The sequence below is a fragment of the Cynocephalus volans genome, chromosome 10 (assembly GCF_027409185.1).
Source record: "Cynocephalus volans isolate mCynVol1 chromosome 10, mCynVol1.pri, whole genome shotgun sequence".
In the NCBI taxonomy this organism is placed as follows: domain Eukaryota; kingdom Metazoa; phylum Chordata; class Mammalia; order Dermoptera; family Cynocephalidae; genus Cynocephalus; species Cynocephalus volans.
The window spans coordinates 94,539,603-94,553,201 of NC_084469.1; the positions used below are offsets into that span (position 1 = coordinate 94,539,603).

At 60.6% G+C, this 13,599-nt stretch overlaps 2 protein-coding genes across 2 annotated transcripts in view; both read left to right on the plus strand.

The window, feature by feature from the left end:
• REXO1 (RNA exonuclease 1 homolog) overlaps window positions 1-8,296 on the plus strand; it is a 27,836-nt gene extending 19,540 nt beyond the window's left edge. The window contains exons 5-16 of the mRNA XM_063112555.1: window positions 1,897-2,060; window positions 2,710-2,841; window positions 3,072-3,195; window positions 4,003-4,116; window positions 4,315-4,452; window positions 4,638-4,751; window positions 5,461-5,534; window positions 6,106-6,216; window positions 6,711-6,826; window positions 6,906-7,044; window positions 7,130-7,250; window positions 7,327-8,296. Coding sequence (XP_062968625.1) covers window positions 1,897-2,060; window positions 2,710-2,841; window positions 3,072-3,195; window positions 4,003-4,116; window positions 4,315-4,452; window positions 4,638-4,751; window positions 5,461-5,534; window positions 6,106-6,216; window positions 6,711-6,826; window positions 6,906-7,044; window positions 7,130-7,250; window positions 7,327-7,415 — 1,436 coding nt within the window. The 3' untranslated portion in view covers window positions 7,416-8,296. The remainder of the gene's footprint in view (window positions 1-1,896; window positions 2,061-2,709; window positions 2,842-3,071; window positions 3,196-4,002; window positions 4,117-4,314; window positions 4,453-4,637; window positions 4,752-5,460; window positions 5,535-6,105; window positions 6,217-6,710; window positions 6,827-6,905; window positions 7,045-7,129; window positions 7,251-7,326) is intronic.
• ATP8B3 (ATPase phospholipid transporting 8B3) overlaps window positions 7,553-13,599 on the plus strand; it is a 26,659-nt gene continuing 20,612 nt past the window's right edge. The window contains 8 exon segments of the mRNA XM_063109958.1: window positions 7,553-7,560; window positions 7,660-7,788; window positions 10,773-10,903; window positions 11,085-11,640; window positions 11,737-11,816; window positions 11,852-11,978; window positions 12,856-12,914; window positions 13,456-13,544. Of these exon segments, the coding sequence (XP_062966028.1) occupies window positions 7,553-7,560; window positions 7,660-7,788; window positions 10,773-10,903; window positions 11,085-11,640; window positions 11,737-11,816; window positions 11,852-11,978; window positions 12,856-12,914; window positions 13,456-13,544 (1,179 nt within the window).

A 13,599-nucleotide genomic window follows, 5' to 3' on the forward strand; every position in this document is an offset into this window, starting at 1 on the left:
CTGGAGACGTGACCTGAGCACCCTCTGGTGCCTTCAGTTTGCCTGTCTATAAAGTGGGGGTAAGAGTCTCCCTGGACCATTAGTGGGAGGCCAAGGCTTTCCTCAGCTTCCTGCCCAACCCAGGCTTCTTGAGTACTGGAGGGCCAGCAGTTTGCTAGGGACTGGGCTGGGTGTGGGAACCTGGCCTGAGCCAGTGGTGCTGGGGAACAGAGAGGATGTCGGGATGTCCAGCCCCGGGGGTGGCCTTGATGGGATCAAGCCAGCTGATCGAGGCATGGGTGGTGCTGTTTTTCTTCTCACTCTGAGGGGCACTTTCTCCCCTGCTTGACCTTGTCTAAACATCAGGCCACACCTCAGTGGTCAGGACGGCAGTGCAAGTCCAGGGCATGTCACTGGAGGCAGGTGGAGACTCAGATTCTGCTTCAGGGGTGCTGTGGGGGGCCCACATGTCTGAGCACTCCCCAAGGAGGACCTTGCTATTGATTCAAAGACCATCCTGGAGTAGCCCTGAGGTTTGAGGTCCCCTCACTTCCCTGGTATTAGGTCAAAGGGGCCCCAGCTGTGGGGATCATCCTGCAAATGTAGGTATACCTGCAACCCTCCTGTCACATTCCTGCAGCCGAGGACCTTCTTTAGATTAGAAGAGCTGGTCCTGACTGCTCCCTCCCTACCTTGCTTCCCCAGAGCTTCTGAGTGGTAACTTGACAGTGAGAGATGTTTTTGGGGTTTAGCAGAGGGGGAAGGGAGGTAACTGAAGGGTGTCCATCCCAAGAAACCTACACCCTTCCAAAGTCTGCATTTACTGCACTTGGGAGCGTCTGATTAGTAATCAGTGGCATGGGACAGTCCCTGACAGCCAGGTGGCGGAGTCGTCACAGCATAAGGACCTGAAAGAAACTGCTGGGCTGGTCGTCTGCAGCCATACGGGCAGACTCACCTGATCTCGGAGGAATCCCGTCCATTGGATGCTTCGGGCTACTCCTTGTCACACACACGCCTGCAGCACGCGTCTCAGTGATCCTGAGCAGTTTCCATCCCACGGCCAGAGGCGTGGGTCGCCTACCTGCTTCCTTCCTGGGTGGCCTGGGGGGCTCCCTGCCCCTGGCAGGTGGGGGCCTTGTGTGTCCAGACCCCACTCCCAAGGGTAGTACGGGCAGGAACCAGCTTGCAGATGCCATAGTCACTGCCCCGACTACCCTCCTCAGGGCCAGGCAGGGTTCCAGGCAGAGCCACCCTGATCTAGGGCCTGGGCCCTGAGACCACAGACAGATGTGTCTGGCTCACCTGCTCACCTGCTTTGTCAGTGCAGAGCCCCAGGCACAGAGCTGGTCAGAAGTCTCCACCCCATACCCAGACACACACCCCAGGGTGCAGCTGCCCTGCCTGGCCAGCCCTTGGAAACAACCCCCCCCTCCAGCCTGCCCTCCCTACCAAGGGCGGGACTCCGGTTTGTGACCTCATCAAAGGGAGACGAAGAACATGGGGCAGGCTGGCTGGTCACAATGAGCAGATTGGGGGGCGTCCCATACCCTCTGGTCCTCTGCCTAGGAGCCAGGGCTTTTCCCCTGTCAGACGTCAATGTCTTGGAGTCAGGGGCCGGAACATGTGGCAGAGGCCCACCACTCTCATTGCCACTCGCTGGACCACACCAGTGGTGACGTTGCCTGAGCTGGCCTCCGAAGCCTGATTTTTGTTTACCCCCCATCTCGATGGACTTGCCAGAAAGCAGATAGAGTCTAATGTCATTCCACAGCGCAAGCTCTGCAGCCCGTCCTCTCCCACTGTGCTCGGAGATGCACGTGCTGCTTATGCTCAGCGACCGCAGCTACCTGGTGCTCCGCAGCTCGGTGATGGGCCTTCTCTCTTCCTGTGCTCATGTCCGCTGTACCCCACCAGCCCCCACAGGTGCCAAGAGGACCCTCGCGGCCAGCAGCAGCCAGCCAGCCAATGGCCTCGAGCCCGGCAGCCAGCCGCTGAAGACACGCACGTTGTCAGGGATGGCGTCCAAGACCACCACCACCATCACCCCCAAGAGAATTGCTCACAGTCCATCTTTACAGGTAATCAGGCCTGGGGTGGGCTGCCCCCCCCATACCCCCAGGCAAGGTTCTGGACGCCAAGGCCACCTCATCAGCTGGTTGTCCCCTGCAGGTGGCCCACAGATACGCTCATGGGCACAACCTGTTTTTTCCTTCCCTTCTGGTTCTCTCTGATAGTTTTATTTTATTTTGTTCGGTGAATTGACTTATTTTATTTAGAGTAGTCCTAGGTTCATAAAAAAATGGAGCAGAAAGTGCAGTGACTGGGGCCGGCCCGTGGCTCACTCGGGAGAGTGCGGTGCTGATAACACCAAGGCCCCGGGTTCGGATCCCATATACGGATGGCCGGTTCGCTCACTGGCTGAGCGTGGTGCTGACAACACCAAGTCAAGGGTTAAGATCCCCTTACCGGTCATCTTTTAAAAAAAAAAAAAAAAAAAAGAAAGTGCAGTGACTTCCACGTGCCCGTCCCCTCACTCAGTGTCCCTCGTAATGAATGTCACACACACATGCAGTGCATCTGTTCCCAGCCGGAGCACCGGTCTTGATTCGCCCTTCCACACCATGCTGTTAACGAGAGTCCAGGGCCTACCCTGCGTGTTGCAGGCCTGTGGGTCTGGAGAGACAGTCAGGACGTGTGTCATCCCTGTTGGTTTTGTGTTCCCTCCAGAGTTTAAAGAAACCCATTATCCCGAAAGAGTTCGGGGGCAAAGTCCCCACTGTCATCCGCCAACGCTATCTCAACCTGTTTATCGAGGAATGCCTCAAGTCCTGCTCTTCCAACCAGGAGGCTATAGAGAAGGTGGGGCCCGGGACTGCGCGACCCATCGGCTGGGTGGGGTCAGGGGCTGAGACTGTCACCACACTCTTCCTTGGCCTCAGCTAGTGTCTCACCTCCGGGGCTGCCCATGAGAGACGCAGGTTCCTGAGCCCCTCACTCTCCTATGCAGACCCAACTGGCCCTGGCCACCCTTTGGTCCCCTCACGACCCCACTGCTGGGCCCCGGGGCTGAGCACGCGTGTCCTCCTCAGGCACTGAACGAGGAGAAGGTGGCCTATGACCGCAGCCCCAGCAAGAACATCTACCTGAACGTCGCCGTGAACACCCTCAAGAAGCTGAGGGGCCTGGTCCCCAGTGCTGTGCCAGGTCTCAACAGTAAGTCCTGGGGTGGCCAGGGAGGGTTGGGGGGGGCTGCATGTGGGTGGAAGGAAGACGCGGGAGCGGGAATGCTCATGGGGCCTCCCACAGCCTTGACCCCAGGGGGACTGAGACAAAGGCTGCACAAAGCCCAGGGGCCCTGCTGGGGTCTGGCCAGGCTCCGCAGGCTGCAGGTTTCCCTGTGGGCTGGGCTTGCCTCTTCTCGCTATTAGCCAAGTTGGGCCTGGCGAGCTGAGGCTGCCGCTAACGCCGTCGCTCGCAGCCTCTTCAAAGCTGAGGCTGGCGGCCCCGTGCATTAAGCTCGGGGAGGAAGGGAGCGTGGGCTTAAGATGCCGCTTCGCCGCCCTCAAGAGGCTGCATTAAGCCATCTGCTGCCCTGCCACGCTGCCCCCATTAGCTTCTTGCTGCCGTCTGTGGGGGCCCGGGGCGGGCTTCACAGGCCAGGCAGCTGGTGGTGGCACAAAGCCCTCGAAAGCCATTAGGTTCCTTGCTTGCTTCCTCCCGGCCATTGCCCCTTCGCCTTCTGAGGTGTGGGAACTTCGCCCGTGTGGGGGCACGGGGCTTCCGGGCAGCACAAGGGCCTACTGGCCCTGACACAAGGCAGGGTAGGGACAGGGCTGCTCCACAGCAGGGGTGACCGCCCCATGGACCCCTGGCCCGACACAGCCTGTGAAGTGGTGCCTGTCCTGGATCGGGTGGGACATGACTCTGTGGGCAGTGGGAGCCACCCGAAAGAGGAGCTGAACCGTGTAATTTACCCTTCCCTTTCCTCCCCTCTCCTCCTCTCCCCTCTGCTCCTTCCAGAAACCAGTGGCCGGAGGGTTGTGTCACACGAGGTGGTGCTGGGGGGCAAGTTGGCCGCCAAGACCAGCTTCTCACTCAGCCGCCCGAGCAGCCCTCGGGTGGAAGACCTGAAAGGTGAGCCTCGCTCCCCGGTCTAGCCCGGCCCACTCTTGCTGGTGCCATTAGAGAAAGACACACTGCCCTCCCGGCCTCAGCCTGCACCCCTCCACAGGGGCAGTCCATTGAGCTCCTTCCCCGCCAGGCCAGGCTGGGGGCAGAGGCCGTGGGGTGTGTCCCGGGCAGTGGGTGACCGCTGCTCATGGCTCTCTGCAGGGGCCACCCTATACAGCCGCCTCAAAGAGTACCTGCTCACCGAGGACCAGCTCAAGGAGAACGGCTACCCCTTCCCGCATGCTGAGCGGCCGGGAGGTGCTGTCATCTTCACGGCCGAGGAGAGGAAGCCCAAGGATGGTGTGTGTCTTCCCTGTGTGCCTGCTCCTGGGCTGGGCACCCAGGACCAGGGCTGGGTGCATGTGCAGGGAAGGGCGTCAGGTCGAGGGAGCAGCCTGGGCTGCAGAGGCAGGGAGAGAGGTGGGGCTGGGTGCGGGCTGTGGGTGCGGCCGGCAGCTCATCCACCTGTCTGTTTCCACCCACAGCCTCCTGCAGAACCTGTTGCCGCTGTGGCACCGAGTACCTCGTGTCCTCCTCAGGGCGCTGCGTCCGCGACGAGGAGTGTTACTACCACTGGGGGCGGCTTCGCCGGAACCGAGGTAAGGCCTGAGAGCCCCCACCCACCCGGAAGACCTCGAGCCAGCCCGGGGTCCCTGCTCCCGGGTCCGTCCAGCAGAGGGCAAGGTCTCCCCAGTCCGCTCACTCCGACCCTTTCTGCTTGTTCTTTTTTTTATTACAAAAGTAATACAAAGACCTTGTAACAATGTCCAAATGCTGATATTTGGAGGTCCCGACACCCCCTCCCCCCAGCTGCCCTCTCCACGTCCTCTGTGTGAAGTAGAAACGTGGGGGCTGTTGGTGGCAGCGGCACAAAGGGCCTGCCCGGTCCCGTGTTTGCTGTGCCATGTGATCTCCCAGGCGCCACATTCCCACTCGCAGGAGCCCACTGCCGGCCTGATGCTGCTGGCGGCTGCCCTCACGGGGCACTGCAGCTGGGCACGTGCAGGGTCTCCCGGCATCCATGCCTAGGCCTATCCTGACCGCCAGCTGCTGGGGAAGGGCCTGGCCTGCTTCCAGCTTGGCCCCTTGGCTGAGGAGCCCTGCCCCCATCCTTGCCCCCTGAAAGGGCCTGGCCCCCACTCCAGGGACGGGGGCTGGGTCCCCCAACCTCACAGGGGCCACCCCCTGGACTAGGGCTGGGATCCCCTCTGCTGGGAAGCCACTGTCCACTCCCGGCAAGTCAGGAACCCCCTTCGGGTGGTGCCAGAGCAGGCGTGGTAGGGCCCCATGACGATGTCTCTCTTTCAGTGGCTGGCGGCTGGGAGACCCAGTACATGTGCTGCTCAGCAGCCATCGGCTCTGTCGGCTGCCAAGTTGCCAAGGTGAGTCCTGGGGCTCCAGCGCCGCTCTCTGCCTTGTTCTCAACACAATTCTGACTCCTCTTCACTGGTCAGGGGTCTTGGGTCACTAGGATCCTAGGCTCAGGGGTGCCGTCATGTGGCCCTGGCCAGCCCTTCCCTTTGTTTTTTTGGGGGCGGCGCTGCTGGCAGGTACGGGGATCTGAACTCTTGACCTTGGCGTTACAAGGCCATGCTCTAACCAGGCAGCCTTTCCCAGGTCATCCATGGAGCACACTAGCTCACAGGCGTTGGGGCCCTGCTTGTCGGGCCACATTCCCATCGTGCAACAAACTCCTATACCCCCTCCTGGCCCAAGCTGAGGTTTGCTGCCAGCATGGTGGTCAGTGGTGCTGTCCAGCTGTGGGGCTGGTGCCAGATCCCTGACCCTTCTGAGCCACTCTTTTCTCCTCTGTGAATGGGCTTGAGTAATGACCAGGACAATCCACCCAAACCCTGTGCACAGGCCCAGCCTGCTGGCTTTTTTCCTGAGGTATCCCTACCCCCCCCGGGTCCTCCTGGCACCCCCCTCACCTTCTTCTCCCCACGCCCGCAGCAACATGTGCAGGATGGCCGGAAGGAAAGCCTCGAAGGGTTTGTGAAGACCTTCGAGAAGGAACTTGCGGAAGATGCTCACCCAGGAATCTACGCCCTCGACTGTGAGATGGTTAGTCTGCCTCTTCCCGCCAGCTCCCGGGGTTGCCCCGGCAGCAACAGTGGGCACTTGTGAAGGCTTGTGGCCCTGGGGACTGAAGAGACCTTGCTGCTCTGTGGGGCCATCACAGCTCCAATGCACAAAGATTTGAGCCAGTGCAGGTTTAGGACCCAGCGGTTGGACAGCCAGGGTTGTGGCTGTTGTCCGCAGAGGCAGGTGTCAGATTCGCCAGATCTGCCCCAGCAGAGGGGCCTCAGGCTCCAGCCCTGGGCAAACGTCACGCATGCTTTTCCACACAGCTGAGTGTACTCAGGCATTGATTGGGTCCCTCTGCACTGGGTGGGGAGAGCTGAGTGCACACCCTGCTCCCCTATATCTGCATGTGGGGCTGCTGCTGCCTCTGAAGTGCTGTGAGCACCTCACTCAGGCCGTCAGGGCCTGTGGTGCTGGGCAGGGAGGTGGTATGGGCGTGCCCGAGTCCCACCCCTCTGGCCTCCACCCTGTAGTCCTACACCACATACGGCCTGGAGCTGACCCGCGTCACGGTGGTGGACACAGAGATGCAGGTGGTGTACGACACCTTCGTCAAGCCCGACAATGAGATTGTCGACTACAACACCAGGTGCGCCCCCCACCTTCTGGGGTCCACCCCTTGGCCACCCGTGCTCCCCGCTGAGCCTGACCCCCATTTCTCGCCCCAGGTTTTCTGGGGTGACCGAGGCCGACCTTGCAGACACAAGCATCACTCTGCGGGACGTCCAGGCCGTCCTGCTGAGCATGTTCAGCGCCGACACCATCCTCATTGGACATAGCTTGGAGAGCGACCTGCTGGCCTTAAAGGTAGCCTGGGCAGGTGCTTGGTGGCTTCACTGTGGCCCGTGGGATGGGGGACCCTGCTGCACCCTGACTCCCCTGTCCCCCGCAGGTCATCCACAGCACCGTGGTGGACACGTCCGTGCTCTTCCCCCATCGCCTGGGCCTCCCCTACAAGCGCTCCCTGCGGAATCTCATGGCCGACTACCTCAGACAGATCATCCAGGACAATGGTGAGTAGCCAGTCTGCCCATGGGGCGCTTGTCCCTGGGGTAGGGGGACAGGTTGGTGACCGTGTCTGCCCTGCAGTGGACGGGCACAGCTCCAGCGAGGACGCCAGCGCCTGCATGCACCTGATGATCTGGAAGATCCGAGAAGACGCTAAGACCAAGCGATGACTCCCGCCCGCTGCCCTCCCGCCTCTCCTGCAGCCCCAGCCCATCCTTAGCCCCAGGCCTCTTCCAAAAACAGTGCAATAAATCTTGAGAGCTAACCATGTCCACCTTGCAAGACACGGAAAACCAAGAGAGACGGGATGAGCCGGTGGCACCAGAGAACAAAAAGCCAAGACCAACCCCGGAGCCCGACCCCACCCCTGCCGCCCCTACACCTTGTCCTGTCCTGAGTCTGCTGCCGACTCAGCCGGCACCAGCCTGTACCCACCATCCTGGCTCCTCCAAGCCAGGTCCGCAGCCTGCGTGCACCGGAGGAACACGACCTGCCTCTGCTGCCCTCCAGTGATGCGGAGTGGAGGCTGGACAGGCGGGGCAGGTGGGTTGTGGGTTTGTTTGAGACGGGTTATCCTTTTTTATTTTGTATTATTATTTTTATTATTTTTAATTTAAACTTGATGACTTGCACAGTTACCTTCCCCCACCTAGAGGAGGAAGGCCCTGGTGCTGCCTCTGCTCCTGGGGGACGGGGGTTGGGGCACCATCCAGACCCAGCCCAGGGGCCCCAGGAGCCACACGCAGACAGAACCCAAGATTCTGGCCCAGTGTGGGCTGGTACTCCACTGTTGGATCTCCGGAGGGCTGGGGCTGCCATGTGGGTGGGAGGCGTGGCTTCCAGAACTCTCCTCCCCAGCCCATCTGGACTTCCATGACCTGTGAGAACCAAGCCAGCCCCTGGGCCTTGCCTTCCAGATGCCCCCAGGGCCCAGCAGCCCTGGACACTGTCTTCCCGCCACAGCCTCACCCTCCTCTCCATGGGGGCTGTCTGTACCCCCTACTCCCCCCACCCCTGGGCAGAGACAGAATAAATGTTTGTATGGATTTTAGACTTCATGGTTTCTGGTGAAGTTCTTCATGCCAGGTAAGACCTCTGCACGCACCCCAGGAAGGCCATGTCCATGTGGCCAGGCCCAACTGTTCCCTTCCAGTTCGGGGAAACAGAAATGGAAACTTGTGTGCCTTCACAAAACCTGGCCCCAGCACCCAGGGCCTGGGCCACCAGCACCCAGGGCCTGGACCACCCCTGCTCTGGGGACTTGGTGTTCCAGCTCCCTCTCTGCAGGGCGGGGGGATGGTGCCTCCAGCCCTGGGTGTGACAGTGGAGCCAGGGCTGAGTCCTGTGAAGGGAGTCGAGTCGTGGCTTCCCTTGCTTCTTTGCCCATCACAGGCTGGCTGGGGGGCTGTGCAGAAAAGGCCCAAGGGGGTCAAGCAGGTGAAGAGAGCGCCTGTGCATTGCTTGTCTGAGGGGAGGGCTGGGTCCAGCAGCCCCACGAGCTGCCAGTGAGCTGCCCTGCTGGGAGGTCCTGTAAACTTTCCAGTGCACACACAGCTCCAAGCAGCCTTGCCAAGCTGTACCCTGTTGGTGAATCGTTCTGGCTTGGGGTGGGAGGCCCAGGGGTGTTTAGGCTTCTGTTTTCTATTTATATTAGTTCATGTCTGTTGCTTATAACAAAATACCCAGAACTGGGTAATTTGTAATTAAATGAAATTTACTGCTTCCAGTTTCTGAGGCTGGGAAGTCCAAAGTCCAGGGAACACAGCTGGTGAAGTTCTTGGTGGTGGCAGCGGTGATGGCAGGGTATCACATTGTGAAAATGGCAGAGCAGAGAAAGCAAGAGAGAGAGAGACTCTCATGTGCTCTTCTTTTAAGGCCCTCAGAACCACACTCCTGAGCACCATTTTTAATCCATTCACTGTGACATGGTCCCACAATCTAATCACCTCTTCAAGGCCCCACTTTTCAATTACCATAATAGGACCTCCCACCCTCTTAACAGTCACAGTGGGGGCTGTTTCTAATACATAAAACTTCGGGGACATAGTTCAAGCTTCAGTGAGTTTTGGGGGGACATAATTCAATTCAGTACGCTAAAGTAAAAAAGCTAAGCTGAAGAGCCTCATTGGAACAGGAGATGGCTGAGGGACCCTCAGCTCCAGGATGGCTGAGGGACCGAGCCCTGGGGGGTGCGGGGCCCAGGTTCTGATGCTTCAGTACAAACATGCTGGAAGGAAGACTGTCTACAGGAGGCTCCCTGTTACCCTGGTCACTCAGGCTTCTACTGAAGGCCAAGAGAGCAGGGTCCAGGGCTGAGGACATGGCGGCCCCTCCTCCAGAGGCTTCCTGTCTCAAAGCTGCGGAGGAGGAATGGCTTTCCTTTCCCAGCCACGGGGTTTGGAATCTCTCCAGGGCCCTCTCCACCCTTGGGCTCTTGGTTGTCAGGCCCTTCCACCTTCAGGGGCTGTTGTGACTAGCGGACTGTCTCTAAGTGGTACAGGTATATTCACGAGAAGCCCTGTTTCTGTGGGTTTCTGTGTGGTGTCTGCCTCTCCCCTTCCCAGAGGTTGTAGGCATTTGGGGAGCTCGGGAAGAATGCTACAAGCCAGGCTGGTAGCCTGGGGCCCCAAGGCTGGCCAGCCTCTCCAGCCTCAAGGGACTTCTTTCAGCTCGTGGAACCGGTCTGCAGGCCCTGGAGGCCTTGGGGCCTTTGCACACCCTGTTTTCTGCTTGAGAAGCTCCTGTCTCCACTGTTATTACCCCTACAGAGGACAAGGAAGGGGAATGTGGTCATAGCCCTACCCAATAAGGTCTCTTCTAGAGGATTTTAGAACAGCTTGTTCAAACAACCCCCCACCCCGGGTCTTTCTCATAACCACCAGTAGGCGCTGGATTAATGTTTGTTGAATGAATGAATGGAAGGAGGAGAGGTTCTCCTGGCACCTACCAGGGGTCAAGCAGGCTTGAAGTAGGGGCTTCCAGAGAAAAGTGCGTGGGTTTGTGATCACCAAGAGCCTGCAGGAGGTTGCTGCTCTGATGGGAGAGGTTGGGGCCTGTGTGCTTTCCTCACCACCACCCTCATTCATTCACTCATTCATTCATTCATTCATTCATTCACCTAGCATCTGCTGATGGATGATGCTCGTGCCCCAGAGAGGCTCCAGCCCCGGGCAAGGAAGAGAATGGGGAACAGAGGTGGACACACGTACCCCTGTCTGCTGGGTCAGGGCCAGGCCAGAGACAGGGACCCCAGGGCTGGGGCGTGGGAGCCAGTGATGGTGAGGGTGGGGAAAGAGTCCACTACCTTCCTAATTTCATGCTTCAGAGGGTTCCTAACAGTGAAAATATTCAAAATGGAGCCTAGTCATCTCCCTTGGGTCCCCAAGGCTGTCCCTCCCCTGGGAACCTCCACCTCAGGGAGCCCCACTCTCAGGGGGATCCTATCTTCAGCAGCCCCTCCCCACACACCCTGCCTCAAGCCCCCCATCTCGGGCCTGGACGTTGACCCTGGTGGCCACCTCCCTCAGGAAGGCCCCCCTGAGCCCCCGCCACCCCCCCAGTGTGGGTGCACACGGACAAAACCTCGCGGGCGTCCTTCGGGCCTTAGGATGTGGCTATCACCGCCGCCCCGGCCTGGCGTCCAACACTGCACCTGCGCGTAGGAGGTGCTCGGCTAATGTGTACGGGATGAATGAGTGACCGAACCCTGGTACACGGATCAGACACGTGCCCTCGTACCTGAGCTGACCTGCGCGCCCTGCCTCCCTCTCCGAGACCCACACGGGCCCCTCCCAATCTCAGCCCGGTCCAATCCGCAAGGCCCGTCCTGGCCTGACCAGACCCCACCCAGGCCCAGCTCAACCCCTCGGCCCAATCCCACCCGGAGATGCAAGCCCAGCCCACTGGCCCACCCCATCCGCAGCCCTGCATCCCCGTCCCCCTGCAGGGCCCCCCGCTAGATCTTGGTCCCGCCCCTACGTTGGCACCATCAATACCCTCCCAGCCCCGCCTTCTACCTGGCCCCGCCCCAAAGTCCGGCCCCGCCCTGGCCCTGGCCCCGCCCCCACCCCGGCGCTGGGCCCCGCCTTCTCCCCTGGCCCCGCCCCCGCGCCGCCCGTTCCCGGCCGGTTGGCGCGCGGGTAACAGCCCCACCGCCTCCGCAGCCCCGGACGCCGGCGGCCCGCCCCAGGCAGCCCGGCCCCGCCCGCCTCGGCCCGCGCAGGTGAGCGGCGGACGCTCCCAGGGCCGTGCGTCCTCTATGGAGACGGCCGGGCTGAGGGCAGGGCGGTTTCCGGCTAACGGGGCCTTCCGGCTAGCTGTGCACGTGTGTTTCTGCCCCCCGGATAAACCTGGGATCGATTCCGGCCACCTGGGCATCCCCCGCATCCCCGGTCGGCTCCCCTAACCCCACCGGGGTCTCCTTCGCCCCTCCTCTGCCCCGCTGCCTCAGCCTCACTTTACCTCATCTGCTGAATGGGCACTGGCTCCCAGGAGCACCTGAGCTGGCCCTGAGCCAGGCCCTGCCCCCCCAGGCCCTGGGGACACTGATGATTCAGACGCCAGCGGGCCCTGCCCTGGGAGTTTCGGGGTTCAGCAGGCGACCAAGACAGGGAAAGTAGAGGAGAGAAGGTGGTCAGAGCTGGGATGGGGGACACTGAAGGTGGAGAGGAAGCCCCGAGGAGGCGTGACACCCAGCCTGGACGGGCTGGGCTGTACGAACTGAGGCCAGAACGGTGAGGAGGCGCTGAGCAGGCGTGGGGGACGGTGCTCCTGGTGGAGGGAACAGCCTGGGCAGGGCCTTGGCCAGGAGGCAGCCACTAGAGTGCTGGTGGGGTGGGGTCATTTGGGGAGCTGCTGAGGGCTGCTGCTTGGGGGTGGTTGCACAGCCTCATAGGGCTGGACTAGGGCCCCCTGGTGCAGAACCAGACTGACATTCCTGAACCTGTTAGTGGGGAAGGTTCCAGGCTCTTCGGAAGGCTTTGTGTCTGCCTCTCTCTCTCCCATCACGGTTCACGGCCCCTCCAGAGGTGGCTGTGCCTGGCTGGATCCTGTCCCGATCTGCCCTGGTCCTCTCTCAGACCTCGCAGCAGCTTGACCCTCATCTACCGCTGCTTTGACATTTCACATGTAACTCTGGGGCCCCAGTTAGTCAGTCAACAAACGCAGGTTGAGCACCTAACAGGAGGGGCAGCAGGGAAACCAGGTGCAGGTGGGGGTGGTCACCCCAGTGACCGGGGTCGGCCGTGGGTGTGAGGAGCAGAGGCCGGAGGTTGGCGTGTCAGGTGGTAGAATCCTTCCTCCTGGGTGACTGGCTGCAGTGTGGGGAGGTCAGGCAACCGCAGGTCACCAGTTGGGGAGGCTGGTGGATGTGGGCTGTTGCAGGTTTGGGGATCAGTTTGGGATCCCCTGGGTCTGGAGGGTGTCTGGGGAAAGACCCACAGCCAGTGGCTGGACCTTCAGATCCCAGGGAGGAGGCTGCAGCTGGATGTGGGAGGTGACATTTGAGAGGGTCGACCCCTAGGTCATGAGTTCCTTGAGGGCAGAGTAATGGACCACATCTGGCAAGCTTTGGGGCCACTGGTTTGACCTTGGGACTCTCTCCCCCAACAGCTCTACTCCCATGGGCAGTGTTACCTATGGAGAAGGTCTTGAAGATGACAGGAACTCAGGTAGATGTCTTGGGGCTGAGGAAGGGTGCAGTTGGGAGGGAGAAGCCGGCATTACGGAGTGTAGGGACATGGCTGAAGTGGGGGAGTGGGGAGACCACCCCTCCAAACCTGTAGGACAGACTGCATGGGGTTCTCGTCTGGTTACAAGCAGCCCCAAACCCCATGACTAAATGGTAGACTCAGGATTTGGGGGTGCAAGCCCAGGCTGGGTGTGTGGCCTCAGACGCCTGGGAGCCTAGTACAGAGCCTCAGTTTACCCCTTGTGTAAAATGAATGAATGTTAATGGTTCTCCCAGGGCCTGTTTTCTGAGCGTAGGGATTTGTCTTGGCTTGGGGCTGGGAGAGCTGCTCTTCAGATCTGCTTGCATGAGCGGGCGCCTACTGTATGCAGGGACCAGGTCAGCCCTCCCACTTGTTTATGGGCTCCGACATCTCTGGGCACGAACTGGGTGTCCCCAGCGCCTGGGTCCCACAGGGCCCATTGGCTCTCCCCTGGGGTGTCGTTAGGTGTGTTTGTGCTTACACCCGGCTCTCGTTCCAGCGCTCACCTGGGAGGTAAGGGCCAACAACCGGGCCTACCACGCGCAGGTGGAGAAGGTGTTTCTGTGCTGGCGGAGGAGGAAGTACAAGGTGGGAAGCCCCTGCCTGTGCCCCACAGCCGCCCCCGAGCCCCCTTCCTCCTCTG